The following is an 18,110-nucleotide window of genomic DNA, read 5'->3' as shown; positions in this document are numbered from 1 at the left end:
TGATAGAGAAATGCCTGCCGTAAGTTGTTAAGTTGCACATAAAACTATCGTCCTATCTATATCATATTGCCTCTATGTTCCCCCGACTCTTCAAATTTATTTTCATACATTAGGATAAATGAATTATTATTGTATATAAAATCTTAAAAGAGTAACATCCTATCACTGCATCGCAGATCGGCATAATACGTGGTGCCATAAAAATTAAATTATTTTTGATGTTATTTAATTTTTAATTTTTGTGTACTTCACGCGTAAAATAAAAATTCTATTTCATTACTAATAAAATACAATTCAATCATACGAAACTGTATTAATAAAGTTAAGTGCGTTAATGGCCACTTTCAGGAATTTTCAACGCACACGATCGAAGCAATAAATCGTATTGAGGAGCGTCCAAACGTGATGGGAATTATGTATTTTCGGAACGGAATGCTTTTAGTCATGCACGGCATTAAATGCCTTAAGCTAATCCTTTTGGAACAGAGCAAACATGTTAATTTATTCTTCGTGAAAAGCGTAAAAAAAATCAAAAGTCGTTATATTATATTTTATTATTACATATAAGTGCACTTTAAACTATATTTTTAGTTAAAACCTTATCATTTTTTTATCAGGTTCTATTTACGGTTTTATGAAAAAGAAAAAAGAGGAGGTACTTTAAGTAATTCTGTCCAATTAGATTGATTGTTAGCAACGTTTATAGGCACAAGTTTATAGGACCAGTTGAGTCTGTCTCACAATTGGTCACATTTATGGATCAACAAAGAAACTGAATTGAATAACTTAGCGTCAGTAAACGTAGTAATGGGCATGAAGAAGGATAAACATGTTTACAGATTTTCTTCAACTTACAACAGTGCACGAGACTATATCGCATATTTTAACTAGTAAATTACCACCTTTGACTTCAGCTTTTAGAAGGGCCATCAGTGAAATAGTAAGAAAAATTCATGGTACTACTAATTGTTAATCGTAAATATTTAAAAAAACAGGGGGCAAAGGGGCAGGAGGCTCACCTGATGTTAAGTGATACCGCCGCCCATGGACACTCGAGTTCGGTTTTATCCGTTGAAGGGGAGATTTTCATCTAGTCCACACATTGACCAAACATTAAGAACATTGAACATTAAGCAATAATAATATACCTACTCCATTCATAAAACCGTCTAAGGTTTTTTTTAATTTTATTACATTAAAGGAAACACTATAGTGATTTGAGGATATAGAGTAGATAATTAAGAATTGAAAAAACCCTTTACGTTAATCCATGGCCATCAGGATGTCTTGGACGAAATGCTGGCATTTAGAATCGAGACCAACTCGATGGAGATAATAGTGACTGGAAACAATGATTTCACTGCCTGTGCTGTTTTGCATTGTACACGGATTAGTGTGCGAAAATAGAAGGCAATAAAAAATAATTCGTTGGTTAGTTGTAGTATATTGTAATATAAGCAAGACTGATCGATTAACGATTTTGAAAATCCGATTACTTTGTGACAATATCAAAAATGCTTAATCTCATACTCTAATATATCTATTAGCTTACAAAGATCGGTCAGAAGTCGGATATCCATCCATTATTTTGATTAAATTCCAGTTAAGAACCAAGCTATGAAAATAATATCTAACTTACTGAAGAATTTCCATGACGAATGGCTTGTAAGAACAGTGCGTATCTTGTGAATCGTAACTATCGTGAATCTCAAATCGTTACTAAAATTATTACTCCGACTAATTCTGTTTATAGACCGCTTCATTAAACGAAATAAATCCAATAGTCGATCGAATAATGGAGGACGAATCTGTGGAGGGTGTTATTATGACTAACCAAGAAGGTTATTTGCTTTTATTATTAGTGAAAGCATATGCATTTGTACTTTTTGCAAAACCACGTGTACAAAAAATATCCTTTAAAATATTGAAGCAAAATCTCATAAATGTAATATATATATTAAATATATTATATATTTATAATATAAAGACTGATTACCTATTTGAAACCATAACATCAAGTAAAAGAGTCTAAGCGTTACAAAAATGTTGTTAGAATTTATCACAATTTCAGGAGAACCGATTTTAACTAACATCAATTTAATGAATGCAACCAACTATGGAATTGCTATGCGTAGACTAGGTGCTATGACACAAGCCTGTATTAAAGATTTGGTAAGCAAAAAATATTAAACCGAAAATCTAAATCACTTCACGAAGCAACTAAACAGCTTAGTCTGTTTAATTGATGTCTACTTACTTTCCCATTCCAGGATCCCTTCGACGAAGTATTAATTTTAAGAGTGACAACAAAGAAATTAGAAATAATGACGGCACCGCATTCTGAATTTAATGTCATCGTGATGCAACATTCTAGAATTAAAAGTAAACATAAAAGCAAATAATACATACAAATAATATATATATATACTATATCGTTTTTTGTTTTTAATCCATTCCACGCATATTTTCAATCTCACGATTTGTTCTAATTGTCTACAAGATACTTGCCGTATCGAAATGATTTGCCTGTTACAAGACCAATCACAAGCCCTTATCATCTCAGTCAGCAGTCGTCTTATGGCTTCGTTCTTCCCATCGAGATAATTAGTTCAAATTTCAGAACGTACATCAAGATTCGAGTCTCGGGTTCAAAACTCTTATATCTGTTTCGCATTGGTCAAGACGAGATAGTGAGAAGGCACTTTTTAGGATATACCTATAAGCCTAAGCTGCAAATGTCTCGGCTCGTGAAGCATTGTTAGAATTCGCACAGCTTTAAGGCAAACCATAGCACAGATATTAGGTTTTTTACACAGATATCACGGTTACAATTACAATTTTATTTAATTACTACTACTACTTTAATTAAATTTAATTACTCCTACTTTTCCTATCTTCTTACTTATCTAGTTTTCTATTCTGAGTCACTTCTCCGTGAGTATCCTCATGATACCCATTAGCAAGTGGGCGCCGGCCGCCTCGCGGTCCCCGCCCCGACCTTACTTCCGTTGAACTTGGCGGTTCTTTTGATTATTTTTCTGCAAAATTCCTCCAGCTGCGATCTGTAACAGGCTAGCATGTCGGCCAGTTCTTCAAGACTGACCGCCATGCCTGTCATCTATTCCAGGTCGCACCTGGAGGAGGCAAAAATGGGGCACTCTGTAAGTAAATGTGGGATGGTTTGTTCCACCCCACTGTCGCACTCGAAAGAAATAAAACGAATGTGTTTTTAAATCTCTTATTAATTTCCAAATTAAGAGTAGTAGATCTAATAACAACTTGCTGTCTTCACCTCCAGCTTCCATTGCTGACAACTCCCTGAAATACAGATAATTATTTTCCATGTTCTACAGTTTTTAATTAACAATACACATTTTAAGTATTAATTAGTTTTTCTGTTTTGAGTTTTAAACATTATAAGTGTGTATTATCTATTATAAAAACATTCTCAATTCCGACGTATTTTTATTACCTACCTTCAAAATCCGTCCAAGAATAGAATTTTCCGATTTAATTTCTACCTGTTCGCATAAGTATAAAATTTCACTATCACTACTACTACTACACCAAAGCGTTATTTTGTAACTTATTTTTTATGATAGTATATTAAACCCAATTTACATATTATATATTAATTTTCAGTTGGTTATTTGTGTATGAAAATATCTTGAAAGTTGATTGGTCTGGTTATTATTTGTTGTTGAATTAATAAATTAATATTAGAAATAATGCTTTAAGTTCACATACATATTTTGAATCTAAAATGTAAATTCTAAAGAAATATTCTTTAAGTGTACATACTATTCGCAATGAGTTCAGTAAATTTTTTAAATTAAGTTATTAATTTGAATTATTTTTAAGTCTTCAAAATGACATCATAAAAACGTTTTATTCAACAGTCATATTAATTTAAAGTTTGTTTTAATTATTTAATACATTTTATTAATACATATACAGAGTTGAGTCCGGTTTTAAATAAACAAAAAGGGGTGTAGTTATAGTATTAAAAATCAATTATTAATTATAAGATAGTTTATTACTAAGTTTCACACAAGAGTCAAATTATTTTTAAATCTAAAAAATCCAACCAGACTGCATTAGTACATTCACAACATGTTGATAGTGTATTATCTATATTAAGATTAAAATTACAGTTAAATTTAATTGTTCCGTAATAATTTCAACTCAATTTCAAAATCGACGAATTAAATATTATTGCAAAATTATCCGCATATAAATATTTTATAATCCTAAGGCGATTTACACAAATTCAAAAACTTTTTTGTGGAATAAATACAGTTTAATCCGATATTAAATACAAAGTTGTCAGGATAGAAGATACTTTTTAAAATTATCATTAGTAAATAAAACTTTTTCGGTTAAACATTTGACCGTTTTAATTTCGAAGCTAATTTAATTAAGACCGATTGAATTTGAAAACAAGTTAATAAACACAATTTTCTGAACATTCCAAATTGCCTCAAAAATAATTAATGTAAATACATAATTTAGTTATAATGTTTGCAATAAGCGTTAAAAAGATATAGACATTTATTATTTAAGGGAAGCATATGAGACATATGGAGGTTTTGTGGATTTGTCTTCAATTTTGTGGTTTTTGTCCGAACTTTTTCGCAATTTATTGCGAATGTTTCTTATGGGTCCTGTAAATTTATTTAGATATTAAAAATATTGTTTTTATTTATTTTGATTACATATTTAAGAATAATTATTTAGTGGTAGTTTTGTTGACGAGGTTTAATTTTTCATGACAAGCTTGAATTTTTATTATATGATATTTATCATGTATTTTAAGATTTGAGAGTTTTATTAGATTGAATATATTTTATCTCAACGAAAAGAGAAAGCACAAACAGAAACAAAACCGTCAACCCACTTTAAAAATTGATTAAAAAAAATGAATATCTATAAACGGTTAATACCTGCACTCGGAGCCCCGGAAGGCAACGACACCCATAATAAAATAAAAATAAGTAAGTGTGTCTACACATACTTCTGCTGTCGCTGATAAGGCGCGGGCCTATTGAAGTTCCTCGTGGCGGGAGGACCCGACCTCCGAGTGCCCACTTCGCGAGCCGACGCTTTGTACTCGCGCGGCTCTTCGCTCTGAAATATATTCTGTGATAATTCCGTGGTCTGTTTTATTCCTTTCTCTTCTTTGAAAGTGAGAAAACAGGGACAGTCGTCTGAATGAATAAATTAATAATAAATATATATTAAAATTGAATTTTGTACCTTATAGTAGTTGTCCTCTTCGTAGAACTGATCGGAACCTCCGCCTCTCTCGTAGTAATAATCGGAGTCCGGCGCTTGTCGGTTCGGCGGTGGTGGACGACTCTAAAATGTTTTCAATTCATGAAATTTCCGTTCAATCTGCAGCTCTCATTCATGGGAATCTGAGGTATCGGAAAGTGAAGTATACTAACGTGGTCCTGCATAGAGTAGTCATCGTAACCGTAAGAGCTCTCCATGGCGTTGCGAGCTCGGTCCAAAATGCTGAAGACCTTGGTTTTGGCCGGAGGCATGGAACGCGCCGGCGGCATTCGCTGTGCCGGCGGACGCGACATGGGTGGAGGTGCTCCTTAAACAAATCATTTTTAGTTTAGCTATCGATATAAACGTTTCATATTAATAAAACAAACTGCAATGACAAATTCAAACTTCTCTCACATAAGGCTCAGGTGAGCGGATTCCTTGCTATTCTACTTCCAGTAGTGGTTTAAATAGAAACAGTTGATGAGTAAGTATTTACTTTTTTAATACACAACTAAAGCAAACTAATTTTAAAAAGCAATTTTAGTAAATAATAACATGCCCAAACTCATGTATATTACACATTAAGGACCAACAATTGTATTGTATTGATAATCGAATATACAAAATAAAAAAAATTTGTTCATATAAAAAACAGATTACTTAGAAATCTCTTTGTGTTTTCTTTTAGTTATTAAAACACGCGGTATGGTGCTCTGGATGTGACATTGAGTAATAAAGGCAATTATATTTCAAAAATAATATATGTGGTAGTGTTAAGCAGTTTTGCTATTGAATCATATATGTCTCCCTTAGTAATACAAGGGCCTTACTAAAGTTATTGGTATAGTACGATTTTAAGTGTTCACAAAATGTAGTTTCCTAGCGACTAGCACCGATAAAGGATAATTCCCTGTCGCGGATCCCCCAAGTTACTAATTAGTAGTCCAAAACTTAACAAGTTACGACTGTTCAAACGTTACATTACGTCGTGTTTAAAATGAAAATATGTTTATTTTGGAATATAAGTGTAGTAGAATACAAGTATCACTTATTCCACGTTATTCAATTAGAATCTGAAAATGGCGAAAAAACTCTCGGTACTCTTTTAAAATAGCAAATCATCATGTTTTGATTGAGAATGTAATTTATTTGAACAACATATAATATGTAATAGATCCCTATATTGTCTGAAATCGTATCAAGGAGTTATTCCTGACTAATTCTCTATACATAACATAATTTTCGTCACATTATTGGGCCTAGCTTAGCTTGTTTCTTTAATGAATCGTAATTTATAGGATTTATTAAAATTTAAATTAATCGTTAAAGTTTAGTCTGTAATCTAGTGACATTATCAAAGAACAAATCTGTAAAGTTTCAAATCAAAAAAGTTTCAAAAAACTCATGAACAAATCATGACCTAAATCAAAAGTATTTTATGTATTAAAAAAATAAGCCAAAGTGGAACAAATCAAATGCCTTTGTATTACTGAAGGTGCGACATATAGAGATAATATTAAATAGCAAAATTACTTGAAAAAAGGGAAGGTCCTTAAAATACAAGTAGGCTTTTTAATATTTATTTTATAAATACCATTTGTTTAATAGTATAAGTAGCACTTACAAAAAAGTAATGTTAAATATATAAAAAAAAATTGTAAACTATTATAATTTTTAATCTTTAGTGTAACTGTTCTAAAAAGTTTTGCTGATTTTGTTTACTAAAGTCATGTAATTTTTAAACACTACATTAGGAAATTATCTGATTGATGTGCATAATTGAAGATCGAACCTTGTGTCACGGGACCTTGATAAGATACTGAACGATTTGTAAGGGTGCGTGCACTGTATACGACTGCCTTAGCTCCCTGCGAGTACTCTGGCAATTGAAGTAGAGGGGCTCTTAGAGAGCCTGGATCTGGCAACAAACCCCTTCATATTTATTTAGGTCCTACCTAACAAAGTGTATGGAGGGAGTTATTTTTGAGTTTTTAGTAAAGTCTTAGTTGTGTAAGGTTTTTATCAATTATGAATTTTGTTTCCTTCTTTGAGATATGTTAACTGGAAGCATGGCCATAATTGTAGCATAATGTGGAAATGTGAACACCATTAATGAATTCACAAACAACCAATACCTAATATCAAGCCAAATATCAATAATGTTTGTTGAAATTGCCTAAAATATAATCACTCTTGACAAATTTATACATATTTTATGAAGTTCAGGACTTTTTAAATACTTTATCTTTAAGTTTATTGCAATGTTCAAGCATTTTTTGTGTAATAAGGTAGGTGTTGCTGGGACATTACATTTGTTTGTTTAAAATCAATAAAACATAATTAAGGTATTTATAGACTTACTGAGGTTTTAAAGAATGAATAATTTGTATTGGGTGAATATTTATGTCTGACTAATTGAGTTTAAAAGGCATACAAATTAAATTAAAAATCTAACTTCTACATAAGCCTCCAAGCAAATTTTGAAAATAAAAAATTGCTAACCTCTGTCCATCATTTCACGCATTGGTGGTCGCATCATGTCAGGACCATCTGCAATCAAGTACTTTTTGACTTCTGCAAGTGCATATGCAATTCTTGCATGTGCCTCCGCAGGTGAAGCCAATGCTGATATTTCAACATGCAACTCATCAGAGAGGTGAGCATATTTGGGGTCCAGGGAGTTGCGAAGTTCTTCTTCCTTGTTCCTATAATATTAGAAATATGTATTTAGTCTTTTACTGATAGGATTTGCATTTAACAAAGCATATCTTGATACTGTGGGTTAGTAAGCTATATAATGCACCACACCACAACTAATATATAAAAGAAAAGTGAGCCTTTTGAGCTAGAGCAGTTTAGCAACTTATAGAAAGTTAAAATTGCCGACATGATTTATGAGATGGGTGTATATTTATAAACAAGTTTACAAAAATAATAAACTAAATTTAAAACTTATAATTTTTCATTATATTAAACTGTTTTAAATAGATTGAAGTTTTTTTACTCACCTATCACGCATAGAACCCCGCCCAAGTATGGCCATTTTACACATTGTCTCTTCTTGCAACTGTTTCATTGTGTTTCCTTTTGGTCCAAGCAGCTTTCCAACAAAATTAAACTAGAAATAAAAATTATGGTTAAAATTGCTTTAGAGCTAGAGTAAAAGAAGAATTTAATAACAAAAGAAAAATAATTGTTCAGTAGTTGCCAAATTGAGAACAGTAAAATTCAAATTATCTGCTTTATTACCTTTGGATGTTCCTTAATGGGAACCAGCACTTTGACTGTAACTTTGACAGGTTTTTCACGGAATACATCCACATACTTATTGTCCCTAAGAGGTATTCTGCCTGAAGCTTGAAGTCTTTCAACTTCTGTAATAACAAGAAAGAGATTTATTGCAATATAATGTTCAATTGTCCATCACATTACTATGATTTAGACTTTGATTTTATTAAATTACATACATAGTTAAAAATAGACATTTTAATTTTTTCAGACAATTGTGCACTATCTCAAGTGTAGCATGAATAAAAACATTATTATTTCTTTTATAATTATTAAGTCTAACTTTATTACAAAACGCTTTGTGCTATTAAAACCAACCCAAGCCATTGCTGTATTGACTAGTGTAAAGCCAAGCTTAACAGTACAGTTAGGTTAGGTCAATGAACCTGAATATGGAAAAAAATTAACACTCAAGAAAATACATAGTTGTAAACAATCAAAATTATGACGTAATTTATTAGTTATAAATTAATTTAAAAAAGCATCTTATCGCTTCTCCGACTCATCGCACTTTTAAATATGAGAAAAATATGCCAAAAATAATTTTGCAAACCTTGATCAATAAGTCGACACGATACTGGAAACTTATTAGTCGGAAGTTTTATTTTCTCGCTAAGGAGATCCCTCATGTATTCACCGGCTTTTTCATTCAATTTGGAACCCTCCTCGCCATCTTGTTCATGATCGTTCCCTGAATTAGAATTTCTTTTAAAATCTCCACTACCATTATCAAACTTGTCCGCCATAGTGTAACAATATAATTTCTTTACAATAAATACAACAACTCAGTCGTGAACTATATGTATTACAAAAACATTAATAATTGTACCACGCTGCAAAGAACAAAGTATTGATTGAAATTCTATATTACCATAGAGTAAGGTACATAGAAAGAGGCATATCGCAGATTATATTCTTAAATATTTACATAAAGTACGGCTGTAAGAATTATAAGGTACTCACTACTGTACTACTATGTTCACTTTTAATATGAATTATTCATTAGTGTCTTATTTAAATAATCGACTATGAAGGCGTCCAATATCGCAATAATACATGAATAATACTCAAAATCTTGTGAGGCTCACCTGATGCTAAGATTTCGCCAAATCCGCAAAAGAAATAATATTTCCGTTATTTCTTTCAATTGTAACTAATAACTATCCATTTTATGGGGATATCGGGGTAAAAGGGGTCGCATATCATTAGGGTTGCGAGGGCGTACCGGACGGTTCACACAGTGGTCAGACGTGCTGGATCGAGGGAGGGTTACTATCAACGCGTTCAGACCGCAGCTCGAGAAAGGAGAGGTGTGTTAATAGGCGGTAGCCGACTCGTGCATATATTTTCTTGAGCAATCCTGGAAAATATCTTCCATCAGGGTAGGTGTACAAGTACCGCACCTCCCCTCGCACTAAAAACTAGGCTGAGGCCGTGTCCAGCCCCAGATCCATCCTACGTCATTCATGGCTGTGATTTTAAAGACTTCGTGTCCTGCCTTGAATCACTGTTGATGGCACCGTGAACTTTAAGTGTCCTAATTTTCATACTGCTCACAATACACGCTTAAGCCAAAGGGCTTGCAAGTATCTTGCTTATTCAGAAGTGTATGCTCTTTTCTTGAAGGATCTTAAGATGAATTGGTTTATAAATGTGTACTTTGATAAAAAAAATCGAATAAAGATATTATTTTAGGACCAATAAAACAAAAAAAAATAGTGTAAAGTTTATTAAAATAAATATTAGCTACAAAAAATTAAGCTTAATAAAACCTGGTTATGTCATTGTTCTGTGACGTCACATATTTACTGAGAAAGTTTTAAGATTAAGTGAAATTACCTATTACAAATTTGTTTTTAAATTTAGTAATCACAGCAAATAAATAAAATTTGACTACTAAACTGAATACAATCCTTGTCATAAGAAGAGAAGTTTACATAGATACTAAAGGTAATAAAGAAGAATTGCTATGTGCCTACAAATTTTTCTTATTGAAAAAAGATTTACGTTTAATAGGCTTTCTTCATTTATTTATATCTTTTTTCAAATGTTTACTCTCCTACGCTTAGTATATATAAGATTATTTACTTGGACTAGTCTGATGTATTTTGAATAACAATAAGTATGAATTCTCGATCAGGGGCTATCAATATCTCATGGCGCCTGCTCCTAACTCTAAGGAATGTCAGCTCATTAGTGGAGTCCTGTCAACAATTATAGAAATATTCATCACTAACAGTTAGTCAGACCTTATTTTATAGAGTAGTTAATAAGGAAATGTAAAAATTAATGTTCTTGGACTTAAAAGAAACCCTCAATGGTAAGCTAAAGAAAACTGCCTCGACTTACATTTTGGGCACCTGCATTTACCAAAACAAAATGAAAGCCATAATTGTTTGTGCCAGAGTGTGATAGAAACTAGTTCTCTTGAAATTAAACTAAATGATATTCAAAAATAATAGATGTCACAATTCAAATTGAGATGGGCAGGGCATGTAGCTCGTTATACAGATGGTCTCAAGAGGAACCAAATGAACAGGCTCAAAAGGAAGAAGACACAAGGGCAGACCAAAAGAGCTATGGGCAGAAGAGGTGAAAGGGTAACTGGTAAAAATTTAAGGATAAGGCAAGGCCTTCTCCAGAGCATTTTAGTAATAAAATTGTATATATATTTGGTTTAGAATGATGTATGTCAATAAGATTTGGATAAATAAAGGGTTATTATTAATATGCACTAGTATTTATATAATTTACCATTTCACGAACAACATTTCTTGCTTTTTCTGTCAGCTGACTTATAAGACCAGAATATAACACAGAAGTTGCATTATCCAACGACGTCTTTATAGGTATACCTGTAGCAATTAGAAGAATTTTGTTTATATAATAAAATTCAATCTATATATACAAATAAGTTCACCAATGTTAAGGCAGTTGAAATACGCAAAACTTTAGTTCTTGCAAAGAAATTATTAAAATATATTAATAACTTTAATCAATAATCACACTGCAACTAGGTATATAAGATATTGATCAAACCTTCGTGGTTTACAATGACGACACCCATAACACCTTTATGAGCTTGAATTCTTTTGATAGTTTCCTCGACCTCAGTAGCCTGAAATTAAAATATAATTACTTATAAGAAAATATTTATAGGAATGTAATGAACCTATGGTTTACCATTTTATTTTAGATTGAACAAATTTGGAGGAACAGTGAAAAGAAAACTTTCTATGCTGCAGTTGTATACAGTGTACACAACTACACAGTACACACTACACTGTACACCACAGAACACTATTACTTCTAGTGAAGGTAGGTGCCAGGTGGTGGTAGGAAGCTAAATTGCTTAATTTTTAACGTCAAATAATTGTTGAAAGAGAATTGACGTTGATACGTCAATAATTAGCACCGCAGATTATCGGGGAGGACAGACAAGTATGTTGCAGTTGGTTTTTCAGCTGAAGACTGAAGGAATATTGCTAAATTTAAATTTTCACTACAAAAAATATAGCTTATTAACAATTGCTGTTGTGTGCTCTCAAAAGGAAAAAGTCGTATGTGTACTGAGTGTCTAGTCAGTAGTCAGTAGTAGTGCTAACTGCTAAGTTTGAGTACACAGTACACACTACACACTGTACTGAAGTGTACTGTGGAACTTGCAAAATTGCAAAATAAAAATAGCTGAGTTTTTGTTTTTCATTGCAAAGCTTATAATAAATATATTTATAAAAGTTTTCTACTTTTATTGTTTTCAGCTATGAAGATTTATAATCATTCAATTCGAAAGCTACAAGATTTGTAAGATTATATAAAATGCAATTTTTGTGACAGAAAAATGAACGATAGCGCAGATTGCTCAGAAACATTAGATCCGCGAGTCCAGGTAATCAATAAACTTAACAGAATTTTTTAAAACATCTCTTTCACGTATTTCTTCACCGTAATTTGCATGCAAACGTGTATGTTTTCTAAATTGTTATTTTTCATACTTGCTCTTTTGTATGCAAATTTTTAATGATTTATTAAATTACTCTATATGTATATCGAATAAATGTACCTAATAATTGTTAAATATTTTAATTTTAAGATTGAACTGGAACGCCTAAATACAGCGACAGATGAGATAAATAGGCTTGAAGTTGAACTTGATGAGGCTCGACTGGCTTTTCGTCGTTTACTTGCGGAAGGGCATCTTCGTATACAACAGCTTACTAAAAAACTAGGAACAAGTGTGCATAAGGCTAGACCTTACTATGAGGCAAGATTCCGAGCTAATATTGTGAGTTTTATATATATATATATATTCAAAATAGTAACTTTGCTAGTTGATCAATGGTATATTGTTGATATTTATAAATATTAATATGTTTAACACATTAAGAGCACTTTTCACGGATCCAGGTGGAGCGGGTTCATAGTGACGGTGCTGCTCACTCAGATCCATGCAAGAGTCCTGTTTATTCTTTTAAACCATTGCCATTCCTAGCTCTCAGATCTGAGCTTTCGGTACCCAAAGTGCTGTATGCCGACCATTCTATTCTTTTTAAATAAAAGTAATAATATACATATTTTATTTAATACACATTTTCAAACATTCATATTTACTTAAGCAAAACTTGCCATAAAAGTTTCAGTTTCCAGCTATTACTTTGTGTCCCCATGGCTCAAGCATTAAATGTGTTAACAGACATCACAAGAGCTTCAAGCTGCCAATTTTGCCTATGACAAAGCAAATAGTGCCCACGCTGCAGCAAGGGAGATGGTATATCTTGCAGAACAGGGTCTGGCAAGACTTGCCGATGGGAATGGAGGGCTTACTTTGGATCCTGCCTGGCAAGAAATGCTTAATCATGCAACTCATAGAGTTAATCAGGTTAGTTATTTGGAAATATAGAAATATAAATAATTATCCATAATGTATTTTATGTAACCTTGGCTTGCAGTATTATGTTGTCATCTCTTTAATTTGATTTATGAATGAAGCTATAACCTATTGAAAATGATATAAAGCTGGAAAAATTAATTACTTATTACCTACGATCATAAAACTTAAAATTCTAATTTATGATTTGTCTTTTAATATAGTTACATAACACATCAACCCACCAGTAACAAATGACTAGGAATTTGAAAGGACCAGAGCACTTTGGCTTCATATATTTTAAATTAATTATATTAGGAGCAGTGAGACAATTTAGCATAAGTTTCTCTAATTATAATTTATAATAAAGTTGTTTAAACACTCAAGAATGAGCCTCAATGTAATTAGTTGATCAGTTATTATATATTGAATCTATCAACTGTTATTAGTTTATCATGTTATAATCCCGCTCTGGCCCAAGTAGGTGTCATGGAAAATAATAATTTAATTGATAAAGGCGGAAGCTGATCGCGCTTCAACTGCGGTGACACAACGCACTAAGGCAGCCGCCCATAGGGCAGCTGCCTCTCTTGTACAACAACTACAAAATAGCCTTAAGCGTCATATAGCCAAATCAAGGTATCGTTTAATTAAAAATAAGAGCTACATTTGAATGCCCCAGATTGCTTAGAACTTGTCTTTGTCTACTTTAGTACTAACCTAATAGCTATAAAGTTTAGTATTATAATTTGAAAAGATTTTAATAAAGTTTTTTTTAATTTAAAACACCATCTTTCTTCTAAAATCTGCCTTAACAAAACTTTGCACTACTTCCAATAATATGCAGTAACTTGCTTTGCAATCTCCTATTAGTTGTGTAATGAGCTCAAATTAGCAAAATCTTAAAACAACTTATCTAGTTAGCCTAGCACTAATGACTTTATGTAGAGTGAGATGCTGAAAATTGCATTAGCAAATGATTAATTGTCCTTGAGACAATAACAAATTTGTTGAGAACAAATAATATGTAGTGCTATGATTGCAAACATGTGTAATTGTAGAAATGCTATGCGTCTTAGTGTCTTGCTCTTCCCAAAAAGTAGTGCTTGATTAGTTTGCACAGCATTTGTCTCGTTCACAGGCCGCACACTGATGTCAGCGAGGCATTCTCATACTTGGTACTATTTTTTTACTTTTTCTTACTATAAATATTTATTGCATGCTGTATTTCTGCTTGATAGGCAGCATTGTTAATCTTGAATACACTTTCTAAATTTATTTAATTCTTATTGGAACACAGAACTCGAGAGTTGTATTATGTTTTAATGGTTTGGAGATTTTCTAGTTTTGCATGATATTCTAACACTTCCTAAATAACTTATTAGTTCTTTCCCATTTCAGTTGTGCATCAATATTTTTCTGTTATTTAATTTTCAGGCCATATTTTGAGGAAAAAGCTCGAATCAATGCCGCTTTAGAAGCACAAAAAGCTCGTATCCAAACACTCGAAGAACAGGTTACTGAAGCAAAACAAAAGTATTCCTCCGCTCTTCGTAACCTCGAGAGGATATCTGATGAGATCCATCGGCACCGATCTAGAAGACAATCTACGAGAAACGGTAAGTAAAACTGTCTTTTGTTTATAATTAACAGCCTCACTTAATGTGAACATACTCTAGATGTTAATGTATAGTACTGCAGGAAATTCGCGTAATTGAAAGGACTATGAAAACTTACGACGTAAGACAAAAGTATGTGTGATGATTGTTATTTGCAGACATTGATCAAATGACAATTACGGATACGACGAGTGAATCCAATGCCAGTGAGAACTTAGAAGAGTTGTGCTCGACCAGTAACGATGATAATGTTCGTGAGTGGCTTCGGAAGGTAGACCGACCGGATCCTGACACCTGGACCGAGATAGATCTGGATTATTCCAGCCCCGAAGAGGTCATTTTCCCCAACATTTATTTGTCTGCTTTAATTCATTCATTAACAAGAACGTAGCTAAAATGTGGCTGTATCATTCTACCACAAAGTAGTAGTTCTTTTATTTATCGTAAATTTCAGATAAGTTTTGAAAAATGCTCCCTGAGACCGAGGCCGAGCCCTGATAAATCTCCTCCCAGCCCCCTCGAATCCAAGGTCTCGGCTGCCTCGCCGAGGCGAATCATACGAGTGGGCGAAAGGACGGCCGCCATCAGGGCCGAGTTGGAGAAGGGGAGGCGACAGAGTTTGGATACTATCCTTCACGATACAGGAGAGAAAGTCAAGGAGATGTTCCAAGGTGACTTTTGTATACCTTCATTGTATACATTTGTCGAATTAGGTTTTTTACAAATAAAATTAAAATGTTAGGTCTATCCCTATTCGGCGAGCGTCGCGGGTCGGGCTCGGCGCCCCGGACTCCGCGCAGGGCTTCTCCACGAGCTCGCCGATCCCCCGCTCCTTCGGGGGCCTCCTCGGCCTCCGACGAACTGTACTCCGACGCGGACAGTCTTGCCAGGTAATTTATTTACCTGCACGTGAGCAGTTTCATTTGAAATTACAAATTCACTAACTTGACAAATTCTTTAGACGTGATGCAATTAGTTCATACAAACAGATATTCGCAAAGACGTTTTCGTTCCTTAACAATTAGAGGCAAATCTTTTTCAGTATGGAGATGTTGACCGACGATCAAATAGCTTCGCTAATGCTCGACGCGCAACTCGAAGCCGTCTGTGAGAAGTTGGCTGGAGTTGCGCGTGCGCCGCGTTCGCCGCGTTAGCCCGAATCGCGACAACCGCTATTTTTATCGGTTTTTATATAAATTCAAAATGAAGCTTTTTATTGGGTTTTTATCGATCGGCGCTAACAGTTCGTTCTAAATTATATAATATATTAGTCATTATTACCACCAGTCGTAAACAACCACTAGTTAAAGCTTGGGTTTTTGATGTAGAATTACTTGAAATTCGATTACTTATAGTATCTCTTAAGTACAGTTTATGCTTTCTCAAATCTGATGAAAAATATTTAAATCACCAAATACTTATTTTGAATGTTTATGAATTGAGGGAAAAGGCGGGATTTGAATAAGTGTGTTGAGCAATAATATTTATGCATTAGTTTCTACAAGCTAGGTTAGGTAGGTTCTTTATTGTATTACGATGTGTGGCCTAAACTCTAAAAGCAGCTAAATTGTAGTACAGTTTATTGTAGGTACGAGCTGCTCACTAGCTAACAAATTTCTCATAATAATACACAAATCTCAAAATACCAGACTCAGAAGGCCAGATTTTGTTTATAATAAGAAATTAATATTCCATTAATGTAAATATATATTTTTATTTTAGAGTTTAGCTTTATTTATTTTAATTTATAAATTATTTATTTACATTTTATACACGAGTAATACTCATACACCTTACTTCATTACTAGTCTCATGCATTTTCTTTAAAGTTAATATGTTTTAAATCTCACTTTAAGTCTGTTTTGAATTATTTAAATGAAGGTGCAGACGTTAACGGCCTCTGGCATGGCTGGCATTTTGTCATGTCGACATAGCTAACGTGGCATTTATTACTTTTACTTTAACATAATTGCACATTTAAATCCAGACTACTCAGCATCTGCAAAATAATTCACCTGTCTTCCAATCATTACATCTTGTTATGTTTTCAAAAACTAAAACATTTATGTTAAGGTGCAACTAATTCAACTAAACATATTTGATAGTTATACGTTGGCCAGAAATGTTGAACTCGTAATTTAAGTTTAACCGTGATGAAAGCAGAATGTTATATGATGTTGTCATCTGTAAGGAAAAGTTTGTTAAATTACCTCTAATGTAATGTCAATACTATGAATGTGATTTGTTAAAATGTTGATGCGAGGTGAACAGATACAGAACATCTTCATAACAAATAGGAAACCATACTTACTCCGTTAATTAGAATCTCCCTCGAAATTTTTTCTCTACTTTTTAGTAAGATCGTTTATCTTTTCACCTTGCACGTAGAATCGGAAACATTGTTAACTATTAAAATAATTAGTTATAAGTAATGAGTACAATTAGATTAAAGCTTGTGTCCTGACGAGATGCGCTTTTTAGGTGTTCGCACAAAAAGCCAGATTTTATGATAGTTTCAATTTGACAGTAGAATTTCACTGCATAAATAGTATAATGTATCGAAGATCTTGTGAACCAGATAACGTCAAAACGTGTTAGTTAGAGTTCACAAGATTTTCTTTGTATACAGTAATCGTTTACTACAAATTAATTTACAGCTGTGATTAAAGTAGCAGTCAATTCAATTATATAATTTTGGGCGGGACCCGCTGTTGATCAGTGTTTCGTTTAGATCTGATTTCTTGCCAAATGAATATCGCTCTTATTGTAATTTAAATTGATCTCAAATAGTTTTGGATGAAGTTTCAATTTGTGCTACGGTGATAATATTTGTTTGTCGAAATAGTGAAGTTAGCGTTTTATTTATAGAAAAAGTACAATATTTTTGTATTAATAGCTAATTAATTCATAACAAATACTAAAAGTACGATAGCTTTAAAATGATATTAATTTTGCCTGTTGTGATATTATTCTGTACAAATCATAGCCATAATCACAATAGTTAGTAGTGTAAATGACTTGCCTTCGGAGGAATAAATCATTAAATATTGATCTTCTTT

General features: G+C 32.8%; 4 protein-coding genes across 7 annotated transcripts; 2 read left to right on the top strand and 2 right to left on the bottom strand.

Moving 5' to 3' along the window:
• Window positions 1–10: 10 nt before the first annotated feature.
• Window positions 11–2,396, top strand: LOC111000394 (the record flags this gene model as incomplete). Its single annotated transcript, XM_045628178.1, has 6 exons — window positions 11–19; window positions 274–428; window positions 838–940; window positions 1,754–1,841; window positions 2,072–2,172; window positions 2,271–2,396. Coding segments are annotated over exons 1-6 (582 nt in total), but the record flags the coding sequence as incomplete, so codon positions are not given.
• An 828-nt stretch (window positions 2,397–3,224) lies between these two features.
• On the bottom strand, window positions 3,225–9,437 carry LOC111000381 (KH domain-containing, RNA-binding, signal transduction-associated protein 2). Of its 3 annotated transcripts, none has more exons than XR_002600426.2 (9): window positions 9,119–9,436; window positions 8,527–8,651; window positions 8,286–8,395; window positions 7,780–7,982; window positions 7,070–7,195; window positions 5,448–5,602; window positions 5,257–5,358; window positions 4,944–5,127; window positions 3,225–3,318 (listed from the first exon to the last, which is right to left on the bottom strand). XR_002600426.2 is itself a non-coding variant. In XM_022269784.2 (9 exons), exons 1-9 carry the CDS (start codon window positions 9,309–9,311, stop codon window positions 4,640–4,642), a joined length of 1,152 nt encoding a protein of 383 aa, XP_022125476.1. In that variant the 5' UTR covers window positions 9,312–9,437; the 3' UTR covers window positions 4,622–4,639. The 3 variants fall into 3 exon arrangements, 1 of the variants encoding a protein (XP_022125476.1); XR_002600425.2 differs by lacking the exon at window positions 3,225–3,318 and adding an exon at window positions 4,622–4,664; XM_022269784.2 differs by lacking the exon at window positions 3,225–3,318 and adding an exon at window positions 4,622–4,664 and having other exon boundaries at window positions 5,015–5,127; window positions 9,119–9,437.
• An 842-nt stretch (window positions 9,438–10,279) lies between these two features.
• On the bottom strand, window positions 10,280–11,907 carry LOC111000375 (dynein light chain roadblock-type 2). Its single transcript, XM_022269779.2, has 4 exons — window positions 11,749–11,907; window positions 11,605–11,683; window positions 11,320–11,420; window positions 10,280–10,769 (listed from the first exon to the last, which is right to left on the bottom strand). Exons 1-4 carry the CDS (start codon window positions 11,749–11,751, stop codon window positions 10,659–10,661), a joined length of 294 nt encoding a protein of 97 aa, XP_022125471.1. The 5' UTR covers window positions 11,752–11,907; the 3' UTR covers window positions 10,280–10,658.
• Window positions 11,908–12,000: 93 nt separating this feature from the next.
• Window positions 12,001–18,100, top strand: LOC111000373 (SH3 domain-binding protein 5). Of its 2 annotated transcripts, XM_045628133.1 has the most exons (10): window positions 12,001–12,125; window positions 12,327–12,454; window positions 12,659–12,850; window positions 13,259–13,444; window positions 13,950–14,071; window positions 14,870–15,051; window positions 15,210–15,385; window positions 15,506–15,722; window positions 15,794–15,941; window positions 16,094–18,100. In XM_045628133.1, the coding sequence occupies exons 2-10, from the start codon at window positions 12,407–12,409 to the stop codon at window positions 16,203–16,205; spliced, it is 1,383 nt and encodes a 460-aa protein (XP_045484089.1). In that variant the 5' UTR covers window positions 12,001–12,125; window positions 12,327–12,406; the 3' UTR covers window positions 16,206–18,100. The 2 variants fall into 2 exon arrangements, with proteins under 2 accessions (XP_045484089.1, XP_022125468.1); XM_022269776.2 differs by lacking the exon at window positions 12,001–12,125 and having other exon boundaries at window positions 12,160–12,454.
• The last annotated feature ends 10 nt before the right edge of the window (window positions 18,101–18,110 follow it).

The sequence above is a fragment of the Pieris rapae genome, chromosome 5, assembly GCF_905147795.1.
Source record: "Pieris rapae chromosome 5, ilPieRapa1.1, whole genome shotgun sequence".
NCBI classification, from domain to species: domain Eukaryota; kingdom Metazoa; phylum Arthropoda; class Insecta; order Lepidoptera; family Pieridae; genus Pieris; species Pieris rapae.
Note: the sequence above shows the minus strand (reverse complement) of the source record. Positions and strands in the feature narration are given on the sequence as shown.

What these genes read in the sequence shown, in the direction of transcription:
- LOC111000381 (XM_022269784.2), bottom strand. Translation starts at nt 9,311, where the DNA reads ATGGCGGACAAGTTTGATAATGGTAGTGGAGATTTTAAAAGAAATTCT. An exon ending in CCATTAAGGAACATCCAAAG is followed by an intron (nt 8,396 to 8,526) that starts GTAATAAAGCAG and finishes TTTTATTTCTAG; the next exon opens with TTTAATTTTGTTGGAAAGCT. An exon ending in ACTACTCTATGCAGGACCAC is followed by an intron (nt 5,359 to 5,447) that starts GTTAGTATACTT and finishes AAAACATTTTAG; the next exon opens with AGTCGTCCACCACCGCCGAA.
- LOC111000375 (XM_022269779.2), bottom strand. An exon ending in CGTCATTGTAAACCACGAAG is followed by an intron (nt 11,421 to 11,604) that starts GTTTGATCAATA and finishes TAATTGCTACAG; the next exon opens with GTATACCTATAAAGACGTCG. An exon ending in GAAATGTTGTTCGTGAAATG is followed by an intron (nt 10,770 to 11,319) that starts GTAAATTATATA and finishes AATTGTTGACAG; the next exon opens with GACTCCACTAATGAGCTGAC.
- LOC111000373 (XM_045628133.1), top strand. Translation starts at nt 12,407, where the DNA reads ATGAACGATAGCGCAGATTGCTCAGAAACATTAGATCCGCGAGTCCAG. An exon ending in AAGACAATCTACGAGAAACG is followed by an intron (nt 15,052 to 15,209) that starts GTAAGTAAAACT and finishes TGTTATTTGCAG; the next exon opens with ACATTGATCAAATGACAATT. An exon ending in GACGCGGACAGTCTTGCCAG is followed by an intron (nt 15,942 to 16,093) that starts GTAATTTATTTA and finishes AATCTTTTTCAG; the next exon opens with TATGGAGATGTTGACCGACG.